This window comes from Galeopterus variegatus, unplaced genomic scaffold, assembly GCF_000696425.1.
Source record: "Galeopterus variegatus unplaced genomic scaffold, G_variegatus-3.0.2 Scaffold1990, whole genome shotgun sequence".
In the NCBI taxonomy this organism is placed as follows: domain Eukaryota; kingdom Metazoa; phylum Chordata; class Mammalia; order Dermoptera; family Cynocephalidae; genus Galeopterus; species Galeopterus variegatus.
Genome location: NW_007728101.1, coordinates 286,196 through 301,831, shown reverse-complemented (window position 1 = coordinate 301,831; position 15,636 = coordinate 286,196). Strand labels below are relative to the sequence as shown.

Genomic DNA, 15,636 nt, shown 5'->3' with positions numbered 1-15,636 from the left:
GGGGTGCGCCCCTCGGCGTGGCTCCCGCACCTCGCGCAGCCGGTGGGCGGGAACCGGTCTGCATGTGGGATCCGAACCCTCGGGTGGGAGCGCCGCCGCGCTTCCCAAGCGGCACACTATCCAGTGCGCCACCGGGCCGGCCCCCAAGAAGGTAACTTCTGATGAGCATTTCACTCCTCTTAATTTTCATGTAAGGAGGATACAATAAATCACTGATGAGCTATCTTTTAGAAGACTTTTTTTCTCACTAATATTGTGCCAACTCACAACACAAAACAGTGTAATGGAGAAATAAAATATTAAAAAAGAAAAAGATCAGAGGATCACAAAGGAAACCCGTATTGTAAGGGAATTTTATGAATTTCATGCAAGTAAAAATATGGTAATTGAGATATTTTAAATTGCCTTGGCTATATCAAATAATTTTGGTATCTATCCCAAAGTATAAAGAGTTTTTTTTTGTTTGTTTTGAACCACACCATCAACTAAAAAAATTAACCATGTACTTAGCAGTTTTTCATTTAGATTGTACATGGTAAGGCATTGGATGTAATGACCTTTAATTTATTTTACAATAAAGTATGATTCATACACAGTTAATATGTTGCAGCGTCTTTGAACTATTTGGGGTACCTGATTGCATGATTCTTCTTTACCGTCAATGTGTTGCTTAGCCTGGCTGTGAGCTGCTTTGGCTTAGCTACCTGCTCCATTTCCAGAAGGCAGTTTATGTTGTTTTGCCCCTCTCAATGGTATAAGCATTCTGCAGTTTATTAGCCTCTTTGTCATGTCATCCTTGCTGACATTTTCCGTTTGTCTTGCACAGCTCCTTGGATTTAAGATGAAATGATTAATAAAACAAACAAATTTCTCCTGTACCCTTTACACAAAGGAGACAGCCATTTGGAAGTTTATGTTCTTTATTTTTCCCATCTTTTTTCTTTCTGCACGTGTTTGCCTTTCTCTCCTGAAACACAAAGAAAAATAGCCAGTCAAATGAAAAGTCAAAGAAAAATGTAAAAATTTAATGTTAGAAGGGAACTAGATGTACAAAAAAGCAAGAAGTGGAGGAAAAGAAATATTTCAAATGGAGAATCGTCTGCATCTTTCTCCTAGTACTATGAGAATTTAGGCTCTTATCAACAGAAATACTTGGGAATTAAATGTATTCAATATATTGGCAGAGAAAGATTTTTCAACTGAGAAATGAATAAGTCAAATCTAATCTCTAGGTGTTGCCAAAATCTCCCAGCTCTATCTATGTAGAGAGTTGGCAGGTATGAATGCAAGGGAGGTTGTTGAACATGATTCTGATCGTGCCAATTTATTAATTCATGGTTTGGCTAGGATCTAGGAGCCTGAATATATTTGTTCTTCCGCAGCTTTCTCACAAAGATAGAATTATACTTTAGGAGGTTGCTTAGGAGACACTTATTTAGTAAAAGAATCAGTCAGTAGGAAGGAAAGAGAGACACACACCATAATATGTAGGGTATCTCTTATGTACCCATTCAACATAGAAGAAGTTGCTGTTAGAAAATTTATAATCAAAACAATAATTTAATAGAATAATTATGAAATGTTACTTATTTAGTAAAAGAATCAGTCAGTAGGAAGGAAAGAGAGACACACACCATAATATGTAGGGTATCTCTTATGTACCCATTCAACATAGAAAAAGTTGCTGTTAGAAAATTTATAATCAAAACAATAATTTAATAGAATAATTATGAAATGTTATTTGGGGGACTATTTGCATATTTGTCCCTCTGAACTTTTACCCCAGTGGTACTTTTTAAAGGAATACAAGGGTACTTCAAAAGTTCATGGAGTAATAGAATTAAAAGATAATACGAATCTTTTCATGAACTTTTTGAAAACCCCTCGTATATCCATTCTGTGTATCAGGAGGCTAAGTTTGAATAATGTACATGATTGCAAATATTCAATTTCATTATTTTTTGTCTCACATTTCAAATTGACCTTAAAAAATGATGCCACTTTTCCCAGTCCTGTTACTTTTTGCCTCAAATGAGTGCTTTTGGTCATCCTATGCAGAGGTCAAGGCTGATCATACTGCACACACCAAAAGAATTTGGAAGTGTATTACTCACACAGAGAATCTCTAAGAGAGCAGAGTGGGCCCAAACAGATCCAGGCTGGCTTTTGCAAAGCAGAAGGCAGGAGTGGGCTGAGCCTTTTTAGTGGCTAGGGGGTGGGGCTGGGGAAAAGTCCCACCCATGTGGGCTGGAGATTTTAAAGGCTTAAATTTCCCAAGGGAATCAAATAAGGAAGTGCAGAAGGGACTTTCTTAATCAGCCTGTTCTGATGTAGCACCCAAGAGGAAAGGGAAAGAGAGGCTTAAAAAGAAGTCAGAAGCCATACATCACAAATGAGGTCAGGCTCTTTATTACAATGGCAATATTCTAGTGATAAAATTTTTAATTACATGCCCTATACTAAGGGCATGCTATATATACTTTACAAAACTATGTACTGCTGCACAGAGTATAAACAAGTAAAAGAATGAGTTTCTGTCCCTAAATTAATTTGTATTCTCATTATAGGGGTAAGACAAAAGAGTTTAAAAGTGATTAAATTGACATAAGTAGTATAAATGTCCAGTAAAGGGGGGTGGGGGGGTGGCTTTCTCTGGTACTCTTGTGTAGTAGCTTTATAAATTATTGTATGAATTGGTAAAAGAAGTGTTTCCTCATTTTTCTTCTTTTTTCAAAAATTAGAGTTTAATTCTCAAATGTTTATTTCTCCCAGATACTATCAACATTCCTACAACATTGTTATTTACATGGATTTTGTAAAGTATTTTTGAGAGAATTATAATTTTTGAACTGTTGACTCTTCCCATATATGGGGATGGTATCTATTCATATGATCAGCTTTTTAACCCTCATTAAAGATTTATAGTGTTCTTCATACATGTTTCCATTGTATTCGTTCCTAAAATCTTATCGGGTCATGCACGTGTGTGTTCTATCATGAGTGGGATATGTTTCCATTATATTTCCCAACTAGTTATTGTAGGGATATGAGGAAGTCATTGATGTTTAATACATTTTGTCATTAACCTGATCAACTTGTAAAACTTAATTACTGGTTCTTGCTTCTTTCTTTGTAGTTTTTTCTCTTGTGTTTTTCAAACAGACATTGATATCATCTTCAAATAAAATTAATTTTATTACTTCAGTTCTAATACTCTATGTCTTTTTAAAACTTTGCTTGGCTAACTGATTTAGCTTCCACTTTCAATTTTGTATAATTTGGTGATAAACAGCATCTTGGTTTAATAAAATGCCACAAGTATTATACTCTTAAGTCTACCAAGGGTATTGTTTGAAAAGAGATTTGTAAAAAATTTTGTGAAGAAAGTGCCCTTCTATTTTGTTTTATTATTTTATGTACTTAGGATTTTTAATTTTTATTAGTAATTCATAAAATTTCAGAGTAACGGTGCGTTGGTCTAACCTATTTCCCTCAATTTTAAAGTAGAGGAAACTGAGCCTCAGAAAAAAATAAATGACTTGCTAAGGGTTACACAGCTAAATTGTTTTAAGTACCAAGTTTTTTGGCTTCTAATTCTTTCATCTGTGTACTAAACCATTTACTCTTTTCACTGATCGTGGTGGTACTTTTATTCACTCCTGTCAAAATTGCATGGCTAAAGAAAACACACACCAACAAATCATGAAAATAAACACCATGTGTTATATTATGTAAACCATATATAAGTTTTAATATGTCCTTTTTTGCAATCTTTAGTTTATTATGAGAAGCTACATTTAATTGTTATATTTTTTTTGGGGGGGGGAGGAATTTCATATTGAATAATTTAACTTGTTCATGTTACATAACCTAAGCAACCTTTTAAACTTTTTTAACTAAATAAGTAAAATCAGTAAAAGTTGAGCAGCTCTGGAGGAGAGTGGGAGAGGATTTCCACAGATGGAACCCCATCACAACCAGTACTCAGAACCACAATTTGAAAACCACTTCCCTGGAACATTTAGAAATCAATTTAACCAGTAGACATCTATCTTCTTGCTTACAGGTAGTGGAATAGTGTCATGCCATGCAACATGAGCAGCCCATTTTTATTTATAGAATTGTTCTATGTTTAAAGGAAATCATTTTTCCTCATTAATTAGCATTAGTATTTTTAATATTAAAATAATTTCCAAGAATGCATTTTATTCATTCATTTATCACTCTTTTAAGAGGTATTTATCAAATATTACTATATTATAAAATGTACTGTGCCAACCCTTTTATGAGATTACCCAAAAATGAAATTTAAAGCTTAGTAGTGAATATTGGCTAAGTATATTCCAGAGTATAGCTTTTTGTATACTTAGTCAGTATTTACTACCAGGCCCCAAATGTAATAAAATATGATTCTGTGGAATTTTAGAGAAAAGCATGATTTACTGTGGTACACATTCAGATACACACTTCACAGCCAAGGCACTTGTTCCCTACGAAGGCACACAGCTGAGCCTCTGTTCAGGAATTGTCCTGGACAGAAGGGAACTGCTCCACACACTTCCTGGGAGCAGCATACACCAATGGAAAGTTATTGCAGTACTAGAAATGTCTAAGTCCCTTCCCTCAGTTCGGGACAACTCTGAAGGGTTGTTATAACTACAGGCCAGCCCACTGGGTCACCTGAGCTGCTGTGTTGTATTTGCATCACAGTTTCACCTCTCCCTCTGCCCAATCCCTCTTCTTTCACTCCCATGCAGGTGCTTTCTCAGGAGCAATTCAAGTAAATCTCCTTCATACCAGCAAATCTCCATCTCAGAGCTATTTCCTGGGGAACCCAACATAAAACAGAAAATAGATTAGAAATATTTGCATGGAACTGATGGTATCTTAATGGAATTTTGAAAACTAGAAGGCTTGGGGTATGTAAAGCTATGGGAAAAGGATATTTCAGGTGATGGGAGTGCTCTAGCTGATATATATATTAGAATAAACCATGTGTACAATGACAAAGGTTGATTAATTTCCCAGAGTGCACAGAACACATGGAGAGAACTGTTTGGACTATAAAGAGATTGAGGAAACAGAATTTATTTTGTGAGTAAATGAAAGACAGTAAAGAATTTTGGGATGAAATCAGACCTGGGTTTTAGAAAGAATACCCTTACATCTTTAATTAAAAAAATGAAAATAAGAAAAATATTACATTCAAATATATGTGATTACACATAAAACCACTGACCATTTTCTATGTATTAAGAAAGTCAATTAAGATTCAATAAACACTTAAGTCAAATACTTTCACATTGGCTTAATTGATCAATTTCTGTTAAACTCTTTGGTAATTATTTTCAATACTGAATGTGGGAAAATAGAAAATACCAACATTTGAGGAGTATCCCAAATTTTTAAGTACCAATACATTTTCTCATATTGGTACATTTTGATATCTGAAAGAGTATTTTACGAAGTGATGAAAATATTATAATTATACCAATTCTTATAATTTATTCATTCAACAAATATTTATTGAATCATAGGATAAGGAAGGAAATCTCTGAAATCATAGAATAAGGAAGGAAAATAGAAATATCAGAAATAATTACAAGTGTGATCGGTTCTACAAAAAGGGAAATACCAACTGTTAGGGAAAAATGTGGGTGGAAGCCTACTTGGGCCTAAGAGTGACATAGAAGTGGACATGTTTAGTATGAGTAGGCATTAGCCAGGAAAGGGGAGGGAAAAATATTCCAGGAATGGGGGAGGAAGAATGTTTTATGCAAGGGAATGTTAGCAGGCTTGAAGGAAAGGGAGCACAGCATTTGTATGCATCTGAAATAAGACCGGGATGGCTAGAAAAGAGAGAGAATAGGGAAGTGGTTCCTTATTAGCGAAGAGAGGGAGATGAGGAAAGAACATGAAAGGTTTTGTAAGCCGTGATAAACTTCCTAAACTTTATTTGAGGGGTAAAATGACACTGAAGTATTTTAACCAGGGAGGTGACAAGATCAGATTACCCTGTGACTGCCAAGTGGAGAATCCATTCTCCGGCTCTCTTTGAACCAGGACAGTTTGGATGAGAAAACATCAATTACGAAGTTCATGTTCCTACTTAGAGGAAGCCTGGCAAGGGCATGGGCCACGGGATGGAGAGAACTAAATGTCTTTGAGAGATGTGTAGGAGACTGAAATAAGATTTGGTGATTTAATACAAGTGTGTGAGGAAGAGGAGGAATAAAAAGATGACTCCTAGATTTATGGCTTGGATGAAAATAATTCTAATTAGTTGTTTTGTTTGGTTTAGAGTGCTTTTAAGAAAATTTCTATGCAGTACTTAAAGGAATGGAAACATATTACTTTGTTTTTTGTCTAAAGCACTGTGTATTATTTAGAATCTACAAACCTAGAGGAAAGAGAGAATTTAGGAAAACATATTCTGACTTACCACGAACAGTATTGACTTGGAATAGAAGACAGCCTTTTTTAAAAAAATGTGTGCAAATAAACTTTTGCCATAGGAGATTTTATAAACACCATCCATGCCCTTGAAATTGGCCTCTTGCAGACTCACCAAGGTACACTCCAAGTTCAGGTCATTTGAATCGTAAAGTGGGTAAAGTAGCATAGATTTTAACTTAATTCAGTTCAACATACATTTTTTTGAACAATTCACTATGATATGCATATGTTATTTTGGACACACAGTTTATATAGTCTAGAGGAAAAAATAAGTACAAGATAATTTTAGTTCAGGTTTCTCGATTAATTAGTTGTCTAGATTTCAGTTTCCTCTAAGATGTAGAGAGCATAATCAAAATGCTAGCAACATCCTATTCTCAGTTTGCCACAGTCTCTACTATGAATATTTGAGTGTATATGTATATAGTAAACTTATATGTGCATATATACATATATATATATATAAATGTTATATGGCAAATATCATTTTTCTAAATATCACACAAATTGAGTTTTTTGTTTTTATTTTTGTTGTTCACATCCTGCATCCTGGCATTTATCTACTCATACTATCTTTGCTTAGAAAATGCAGTATTTTTCTTCTGCAGGGATTTTTCTCTCTGCACCTACACTTATGAAACATGGGTGTATCAGAGCACGCCACTGATTCTGGCATCTCCCAGTGTGTTCACTGCCTTGCTGTGCTCATGGTTATTTAACAGGGTGTCCTTGGTTACTAAGCATTCTGCAGGTTACAAAGAACCTAGGAATATGTATAAGGAACTTAGGTGAGTATGGTAAATATTTGATGTTCCATATGATCCTCCTGAAGTGTCCTTAAGTTCTTTTGCAATTTCAAGTATAGGAAAAGATCCTTCATACATAGAATGAAATAAAGGCTAACTAAATATTTTTTTTATTTTTTTTCCCCACTTATCCTATAGGGAACAACACACTTTTGCCTTTCAGAAACTTATTATCCAGTAGTAAATTATTACCAACCACTAATTCTATTCTCCTTATTTTTCTTCTCTTTGTTCTCTATATTTGATGCTCACCAATAATTCTATATCAGGTGGGTAGGATGAAATCCAAACTTATTTTATTTGGCATTTTAAAAAGGTTTACACTGTCAGCAATTTTTACTGTCAATTTAAAGTACTTTTAGAAATTATCTGTATGCATTATTCATACTATCAATGTCCCATTAGCTTATTTTGTTTAGAATCTGCCACATCAAGAGATTAAAAAAAATACAACTGTGCATGCACGAAGACAATAACCATTCCTTGTCACCTGGTCAGCACACATTTTTACCAAAGCTCTGTTTTCAAGGGTCATCTGAGGAGAGATGAAAAGAAGTTCAAAAGCACAGGAATTTTCTAAGGCAATCAAAAATCAGAGTGGTTAAGTCTGGGTGATGTAACAAAGGGCTTCAGTGAAAGGGTTTCTTTGCTTGAAATACTGACCTTCCAGGCATCCCTGACATCTTCATGAGGGAAGGTTTCATTGATTACACATGCCAAGAACTCATTAAGAATATAGCATAAAGAAGATAAATTACAAAGTCAAAAAGGTGAACAAGACAAGTGGAGGCTGCAGCAAACTAAATGCAAGTCCCTTGATTTATTGTTTTTTGTACCTTGTTCAATGAAAGTACACTAAGTCGCTCAGTGGCAGATACAAGCTAGGTGCAATGACATGGCCTGGAGTGGTCATCTGCATATTGACTGGGAATAATAGTAAAGCAACAAGCAGTCTAGTGCTCATATGTTTAAAAATTTCAGGTGTGTACTATATTTGCTATATAGCAATCATATTAATAAGGTACAGTATCTTTCCTTTTTTCCTAGAAATTAAATACTAAGACAGAAATCTAAGATTCTGATATAATTAGGAGATATTTGAGGTAGATGTGTGGCTGAGGAAAAGAAAAGTTCTTATAAAAAGATTTCTGAATATCAGTAGTTTGAACTTACTTATAGTAATACAAGCTATATTTGTCAGTCAGTTTCCTGCAGTATTTGCCATTTGATGACATTAATGATAATAAGATCCACTCTACTTAATTCAGTCTTTAAAATCTTAAGTGATAATTGGATGTTTTGAGATATTAATACTGAACTAACACATAAGATCAAATTGGCTTGCAAGAATTGGATATATCACCTACATCAGAGATACTTGTACAGGCAAGCAAGGGGCACAGACAAAGGAGAAAACATATGGCACATTCTGCATGGCTCTCCAGCTCCTTTCTTCCCACATTGAACATGCACATTCTGTCTCCAAGGAATATCTTGCAGGTTTACCTCTCACAACAGGGAACAATTACATTATGAAATATCTTATTTTTTACACTAGATAGTGTAAAGCTTCAGGATACATTCCAGGGAGCAAACCATTAATCCATAGATCCTGGGTTTATTTACTACAATATTTCCTTCTCCTGAAATATCCTCCTAAGGGCTTTGTATAGATAAGGACTCTTCCTCCTAGTAAATATTACTAGTCTATTTACCTGGAATTCCAGGTGACAAGGACATTATACCTGCTTACCCCTGCCAAACCCACCCCACCCCTTGCCCTACACATCCACCAGTAAAAGAAGTGAATAAATCCTAGACCAGCTGCTTTAATTCTTTTCTCTTGAAGTACTAATCAATAAAATGTAATTGAGTTAAGTTTGCATAAATATTTTCCATAACCATCTAAATATTCAAGCATATAATGAATATTTGCAAACCTAATAAACTTTAATTGAATAAAACCAAGACCATGCTTATAATTTCTACGAAAACTAGAAAGCTCAAAAATTAAAGAATAAAATACTGGTGGAAGCAATAATGATAATAATTATAGTAATTAAGCTCTCACCATATGTCAAGTACTCTTCTCTATATTGTTTATGTGTATTATATTATTATACGAATCGTAATAATCTTCAGGGGTAGGTACCATTACTTTCCCATTTAATAGACGTAGAAATTGAGGCATAGAGAAATTAAATGACTTAGGTTTACACAGCCAGTAATTTCTGATTCCATTTGTAAAATCCAAGAAATGTGACCTATGCTAATGACTGCTAAATAATACACAAAAGAGCACAGACACATCAAATTCAACGGGTTTTCAATTAATAAAATTGGATAATAAAAGAGAAGCTTGCTGACTAGAAATAATAGCGGAGGATTAATTTTGTTGATTATTACTGTTACAAAAATAAAATAGATTAAATATTGAAATGAATGATTAAAGTAGAAAAACATCAACCAACAATGGTTTATTGAACTCTTGTTATGAATTAGCATCAAGTGATAGGCTGCCAGGCACAGATTAAGTAGGAGTTATAGCAGACAGCATAATATCAGCCAAAAAACACTAGAAGTGGAGTTATAGGTTATGGCAAATAGATATATTTAAATATCAACATTGCAGGAGTGATAATTGAAGCAGTTTACAAACTGAAATAATTTGTTGTCCAAATAGATGTCATTATCAAGCCAAAATTCTAAGTTAGACATACTTTAGTGTTGAAGTGACTCACAATGTGATTTTCATTTGTAAAATCTGAAATAATGAGGGCTGATAAACTAAACTGAGAAAAGAATGGTAAACAAGAGAGAAAGAAGTATGACCTACATTGCCATCTGTTGGGGAAATGAACATCTGTCATGTGGAATGAAAGATGAAGCTTGGAAATCCCCAATGAATCAACAGCCAGCACTACCAGTTAAGAGTAAAAACAGATTTCAAGCCTAATTTAGCTTTCTTTCTCTCTCTCTTTTTTTAATTTGGAAAATATATTTAAAGAAGGAGGAAAATAAACCTCCAATAGTTTAGAAACCATGTATTTTAACATTCCCAGGTATAAATTTAGATCAAATTTGAATGAAATAGTGCTGGAGCAAAGAACATTGTTGAAACTTGTCTCCAGAGTAGATTTTATGCTTTCCAGTAGCATATTGTTTTCTGACTAATGAATCCATGCAAGACACAAGGTATGGTGGCAAAAATGCTAGCTTGAAATTTAGTCTCAGCTCTAACATGCAGTCATTTGACTCTTTGGGTCTAAATTTCCTTGTATGTATGGCAAATAGATGAGACTGAATTAAATGATATCCAAGAAGCCTTCCAACTGTACTCTTTTTTGTGCTGTGCACCTATCAAAAATAGCCTGTTAATAAATGCATGCTTGAAATATTTATTTTATACATGAAAGTAGAGTTCCTAGGACTTCCTTTTATTTATTTTCTTTAATTTTTCTGAAATTTTACATCAGTATCTGTTCTCTCCTTTAGGGTGGAGTTAGTGGGTTGACTGGAGAGCTAGAATTTGGAGAAAATGGAGGCAATCCCAATGTCCACTTTGAAATTCTTGGAACCAACTATGGAGAAGAGCTTGGCAGAGGTGTTCGCAAAGTAAGACCAGATACTGATAAATATGCTTTTTCCTATACTAACTATGGTTTTGCTTGACTATTCTCCATGCAATATGATCTCAAAACACATTAAAATCTGTATTTTTTGAAAGAAAAAGGAGAGAGAACTAGTCATTGAAATGACCTTTAATACTAACCAGCAGTATTAAGTAATACATTCTATTTATGCTTTAGAGTAATTTAAAGGGGGAAAAAGTAATCTCATGGTCATCTAGGGAAATGGCATAATCTTTCATTCATTATAATAATAACTTTAATCAAGTACTGAATTTAATACTTACATGATGCATACCTGCTTGGTTTTTAACTTGTAACATGAACAAAATTGGAATAAGAGCCTGGAAATTTTTCATATAGTAAGACAGAAAGTCTACTATAAAATGTGACATTACAGTATTTCAACTTCTATACGTGTTATGTAATAAGTGGAAAACAGTTTACAGGAAATGAGCTCTTGTTGTATACATGTAAGAAGAAGCTGACTGCTGATAAAGGATGTTTCACGAAATACTAAGACAATAACTTTCTCAAGGGAAAATATAAAAGTCTTTGGAGAAATGACTTTTCTGTAGTTTGGATTTGCCATTTTTATGTATTCTTGGTAGTGAAAAACCTCAGGTAATTTAGTGTGCATATAGAGCTGATAAATATAAATTATAACTGTAAAAAGTTGACTACATTGAAGGTGTTTCTTTTCAGTGCACAGATGTAAGATGCAGAAAAATCTAGATAAAATGAAGTTAGGAGTTATTCTTATTAGCAATAAAAATTTCTCAGTAAATTTATGCTAAGGGAGTTGAAATTATCTTAATAAATTTTTATTTTTATTTTATAGTGAAGAATAGCAAGCATATAGAAAACTGCATAAAACGCAAAGACAGTTTAGCGAATTATTTTAAAGGAAACAACCACTGCTATGGTCAAAAAATAGAACATACTAAGGATCCTAAACACTTCCATATGCTTCTCCCTGATTACATGCCAGACCTCCCTTCTCAGTAGAATAACCATTAATTTGAATTTTTATGATACTCATTTTTTTTACATTTTAAATACATTTTATCACCTGTGTTTGCATCCTTATATAATGAGTTTTGCCAATATTACAGCTTATCAATGGACTCAATATTGCCTATATTCTTTTTCTTGTTTCTTGAGTTTAACGTTATGTTCGTATTATTCCTCCTCGTTGTTACACACAGTTGCAGTTTATTCATTTATATTGCTGTATTGTTTTCTATTGTATGAATGTGTCACAATCTACTGCAGTTTGTTTCCATTTTTAGACTATTATAAGTAATGCTATTATAAACATTCTTGAACATATATCTTGGATACAGTCTTATACTTGTGCACTTATTTCTGTAGGTTTTGTATACAAGAGTAGAATTGTCGTGATACCACATAAAGCATATCTTAAGAAAGCATATCTTAAATTTGCTAGATAACATCAAACCCATTTTCATAGATTCACTAATTTACATACCACCAGTAGTGCAGGCAAGTTTTCATTGCCCCACATTCTAACTTTATCTTGGATTTGTCAGACTTTTTTTTATTAATTTATTGAGTATATGATGATACATTCTCATGGTTTCAATTTACATTTCCCTAATTATAAAAACGTTCTGCACCTTTTCCTATATCTTTATTCTCTTCAGATTTCTCTTTGAAATAATTGTTCACTCAACTTTTTTGGCCATTTGGGGGGAAAGTTTTCTTTTGTTTTCTAATTGATTGAGTTATTTATATATTTTAAATATCAGTATTTTGTAATTTATGTTGCCAGTATTGTTTTTCTCCCCATAGATTTTATTTCCATGCAATTTATAGTGCCTTTAAATTTAGCAGCATCATGATTTTTTTTCTTGTAATTATTGCTGTTTAGTCTTATTCAAGAACTCATTTCCTCTGTGTAGAGTAGGAAAGACTATGCTCAATTGTTCCAAGGTTTTATAGCCCTGCCTTTTAGATTAACGTCTTTTTTTTTTACCTAGAACTTTATTTTTTTAATATATAGGTCAAGAAAAGAGTAAAATTTCACTCTTCAATATAGTATCATGTTTGTTTTATTGAGATATAACTTTAATACAATAAAACACACATTTTAGGTGTACAGTGAATGTCAGCAATTGCATTCACCAATGTGACCACCAACCACAGATCAAGTTATAGAACATTTCCATTGCCCAAAATCTTCCACCTTTCCTGTTTCCATTCTTAACAAAACAGATAGTTTGCTTTGTCTAGAAGTTCATATAAATGGGTAATGTAATATATACTCATTTCTATCTTCTTTCTCTCAACATTTTTTTTTAGATGCATCCTTACTTTTATGTACCAATAGCTTTTTTGTTTAATTTAAATTGCTGGGTGGTATTATATTCTATGACTATAATATGGTATCTTTTAAAATTTCATTTTTTTGACATTTTATATTGATTTTATATCTAGCTTTCTTTCTCAGCTTTTTAGTTCTAATAACTTATCTGTAGATTCTTGTGATTTCTCTGCAAATTATCTTATCACCTGCAACTAATGAGAGTTTTTGTCTATCCCTTTGTAATTTTACATCATTTATTTACTTATTTTACCTTAGTGCACTGACTAGGGCTTCTAGGATGATGCCGAGTGGAAGTAATAGTAGTAGGAATTTTTCGATCATTATCAATATTAGAGTAAAAGATTTCAACACTGTACTATGAAATATATGATTTTTTCTTTTTCTTTTTTATTAACTTCAATCAGAAGCTCCCTATGAGATGTACATAATTTTAATATAAAAATAAGATCTACATTTATATAAAATTCTAAGTATGTTTATGTTTACGTAATAATTGTTTGAGTTGCTACCATCTTGCTTAAGGTTTTTACATTGATGTTTATGACTGAGATTGCCTGAAATTGTTCTTTCTGCTGGATTTTGATACTAAGGTTATGCTGGCCTAACCTAGAAATATTAGCAATGTGAAACCTAGTGCATTAAAAGATGTTGTTGCAATGAATTGTCATTAATGGGAGAAATTTCGGTGGAGTGGTAATGCCATGTGTTTAAATAGCAACAGTAGAAAAGTAAAAAGGAAGGTGGGGAAGTTAGCAGGCTTTGGGTGGTAAGTAAATGGCTTTGTGAAAATGAGGGGGAGAATTTTTAGGATGTAAAAAACTTAAGTATATTTGAATGCTCACAGACCATCCCAGCAGGGAGGATATAAATGAAGATAAAGAAAAGAAAGTTGATCATTGATAGAGGTCCAGGAGAGAGAAAGAGGATTGGATCCAGAATTAGATGAGGGCTTAACCTTAGGCACCGAGTACATCATTTTTCAGAGTGATAAGGGGTTGTGTGTAAGGAAGGAATGGTCTTAATGTTTGGTGTCAGGAAGTTAAGGAAATTGTTAAGAAATATATCGTCTTTTATTGGAGAAGTGGGAAGTGAGATTATATGCTAAGAGGAGACAAGTAGGAGAAGACATTGGAGATAATGAGGCTGGATGTTTGAAGACATTGAAGAAGTTTCAAAATAGCTGCTGTGGCAAATGTAAGAGAACTGACTAGGGAACATGGAAAAATTTCCAGGTAGAGCTTTTGGCTCATATTAGCTTAAAGATCAAGAATTCACTCTAGCGCTAATCTACGGTTGTATTTATTTGTCTAGCACAATTCAGCAGACTGAATAAGTTTGAATTAATGTAGGAGTGGGGTTTTGTCAGGTTGGTTTTGTTTTGTTTTGATTTGATTTGTTTTTTTATAGCACTAAAATGAGGCAGTGAGGTTAAGGATATTGGCAAGAGCATGGTTAAAGTGACAAAGCGTGAAATCTAAATTGGACATGGAAGGCAACAAAGACAGGAGGAGTCCCGCCAACAGAAAGGAAGTATGGCTCAGATGGATAGAGCCCTGCGCAGGTCTGAAGAGCCTGTACGCTAATAAGGATTAAGTGAGAGAACTTCGGAGTCAGGAAGTTGTGTATAGGGAGAAAGACATGAATTCATGATTCCAGGGATGGAGGGGTTCCAGGTACTCACCAAGTCATGCTTTTGAGGATGGCAGGAGAGGGCTTCGTTTAGCCTTCTAAGACCAGTGTGGTTCAATGCAGTTCAAAGATCACTGTAGTTTCACGCTGCTCTGAATATGTCTGTGATATGTTATCTGTGCTTTTAAGGTGACAATGAATCACATACATCGAAGTATGTCTACTTTATTCTTAACTAATATTAAATAAGTCTTTTAATCACTTATTTGTTTATGTTTCTATGTTCCACCTTCCATGCTGGATTGAAATTCTTCAATGGGCTGGCATTATATAGGTATTATGTGAAAGGCACTACAGGTATAAATATTTATTTATTCTATGGTGGCTTTTATATTGTTGACTCAAAATTTTTTGTTTGTTTTTATTTTAAAATTTTTTAAGCATTCTTAACTTTTAAGTATTTGTTTTATAACTCAAATGTTTTTCTACTAAACTGTAATTTTAATTAATTACTGACTTTACAAAACTCCAAATCTAGATGTCAAGTAACTTTAAGGGTTTTATGAATTAGTTTGTGGATTACCAGCTCCATTTATAAATGGGGCAGTTCCTTCACACAGGCATAAATACACATAATAATATTTACGAAAATACTTATCAAAGGAAAACATTACCATGCAAGTAATTGCAGTATAGATTTACTAGATGCATGTCCAAAATTAAGGTTCCACTCCCAGTTTCTCTGTCTCACATAGAGTGAATGTCT

General features: G+C 33.6%; 1 protein-coding gene across 1 annotated transcript in view; it reads left to right on the top strand.

Moving 5' to 3' along the window:
- The window catches only part of LOC103596339 (glutamate receptor ionotropic, delta-2), a gene marked incomplete at its 5' end in the record, with an annotated part of 308,693 nt that overhangs the window by 25,235 nt on the left and 267,822 nt on the right, over nucleotides 1-15,636 (top strand). The window contains one exon of the mRNA XM_008579952.1: nucleotides 10,758-10,877. Within this exon, the coding sequence (XP_008578174.1) occupies nucleotides 10,758-10,877 (120 nt within the window). The remainder of the gene's footprint in view (nucleotides 1-10,757; nucleotides 10,878-15,636) is intronic.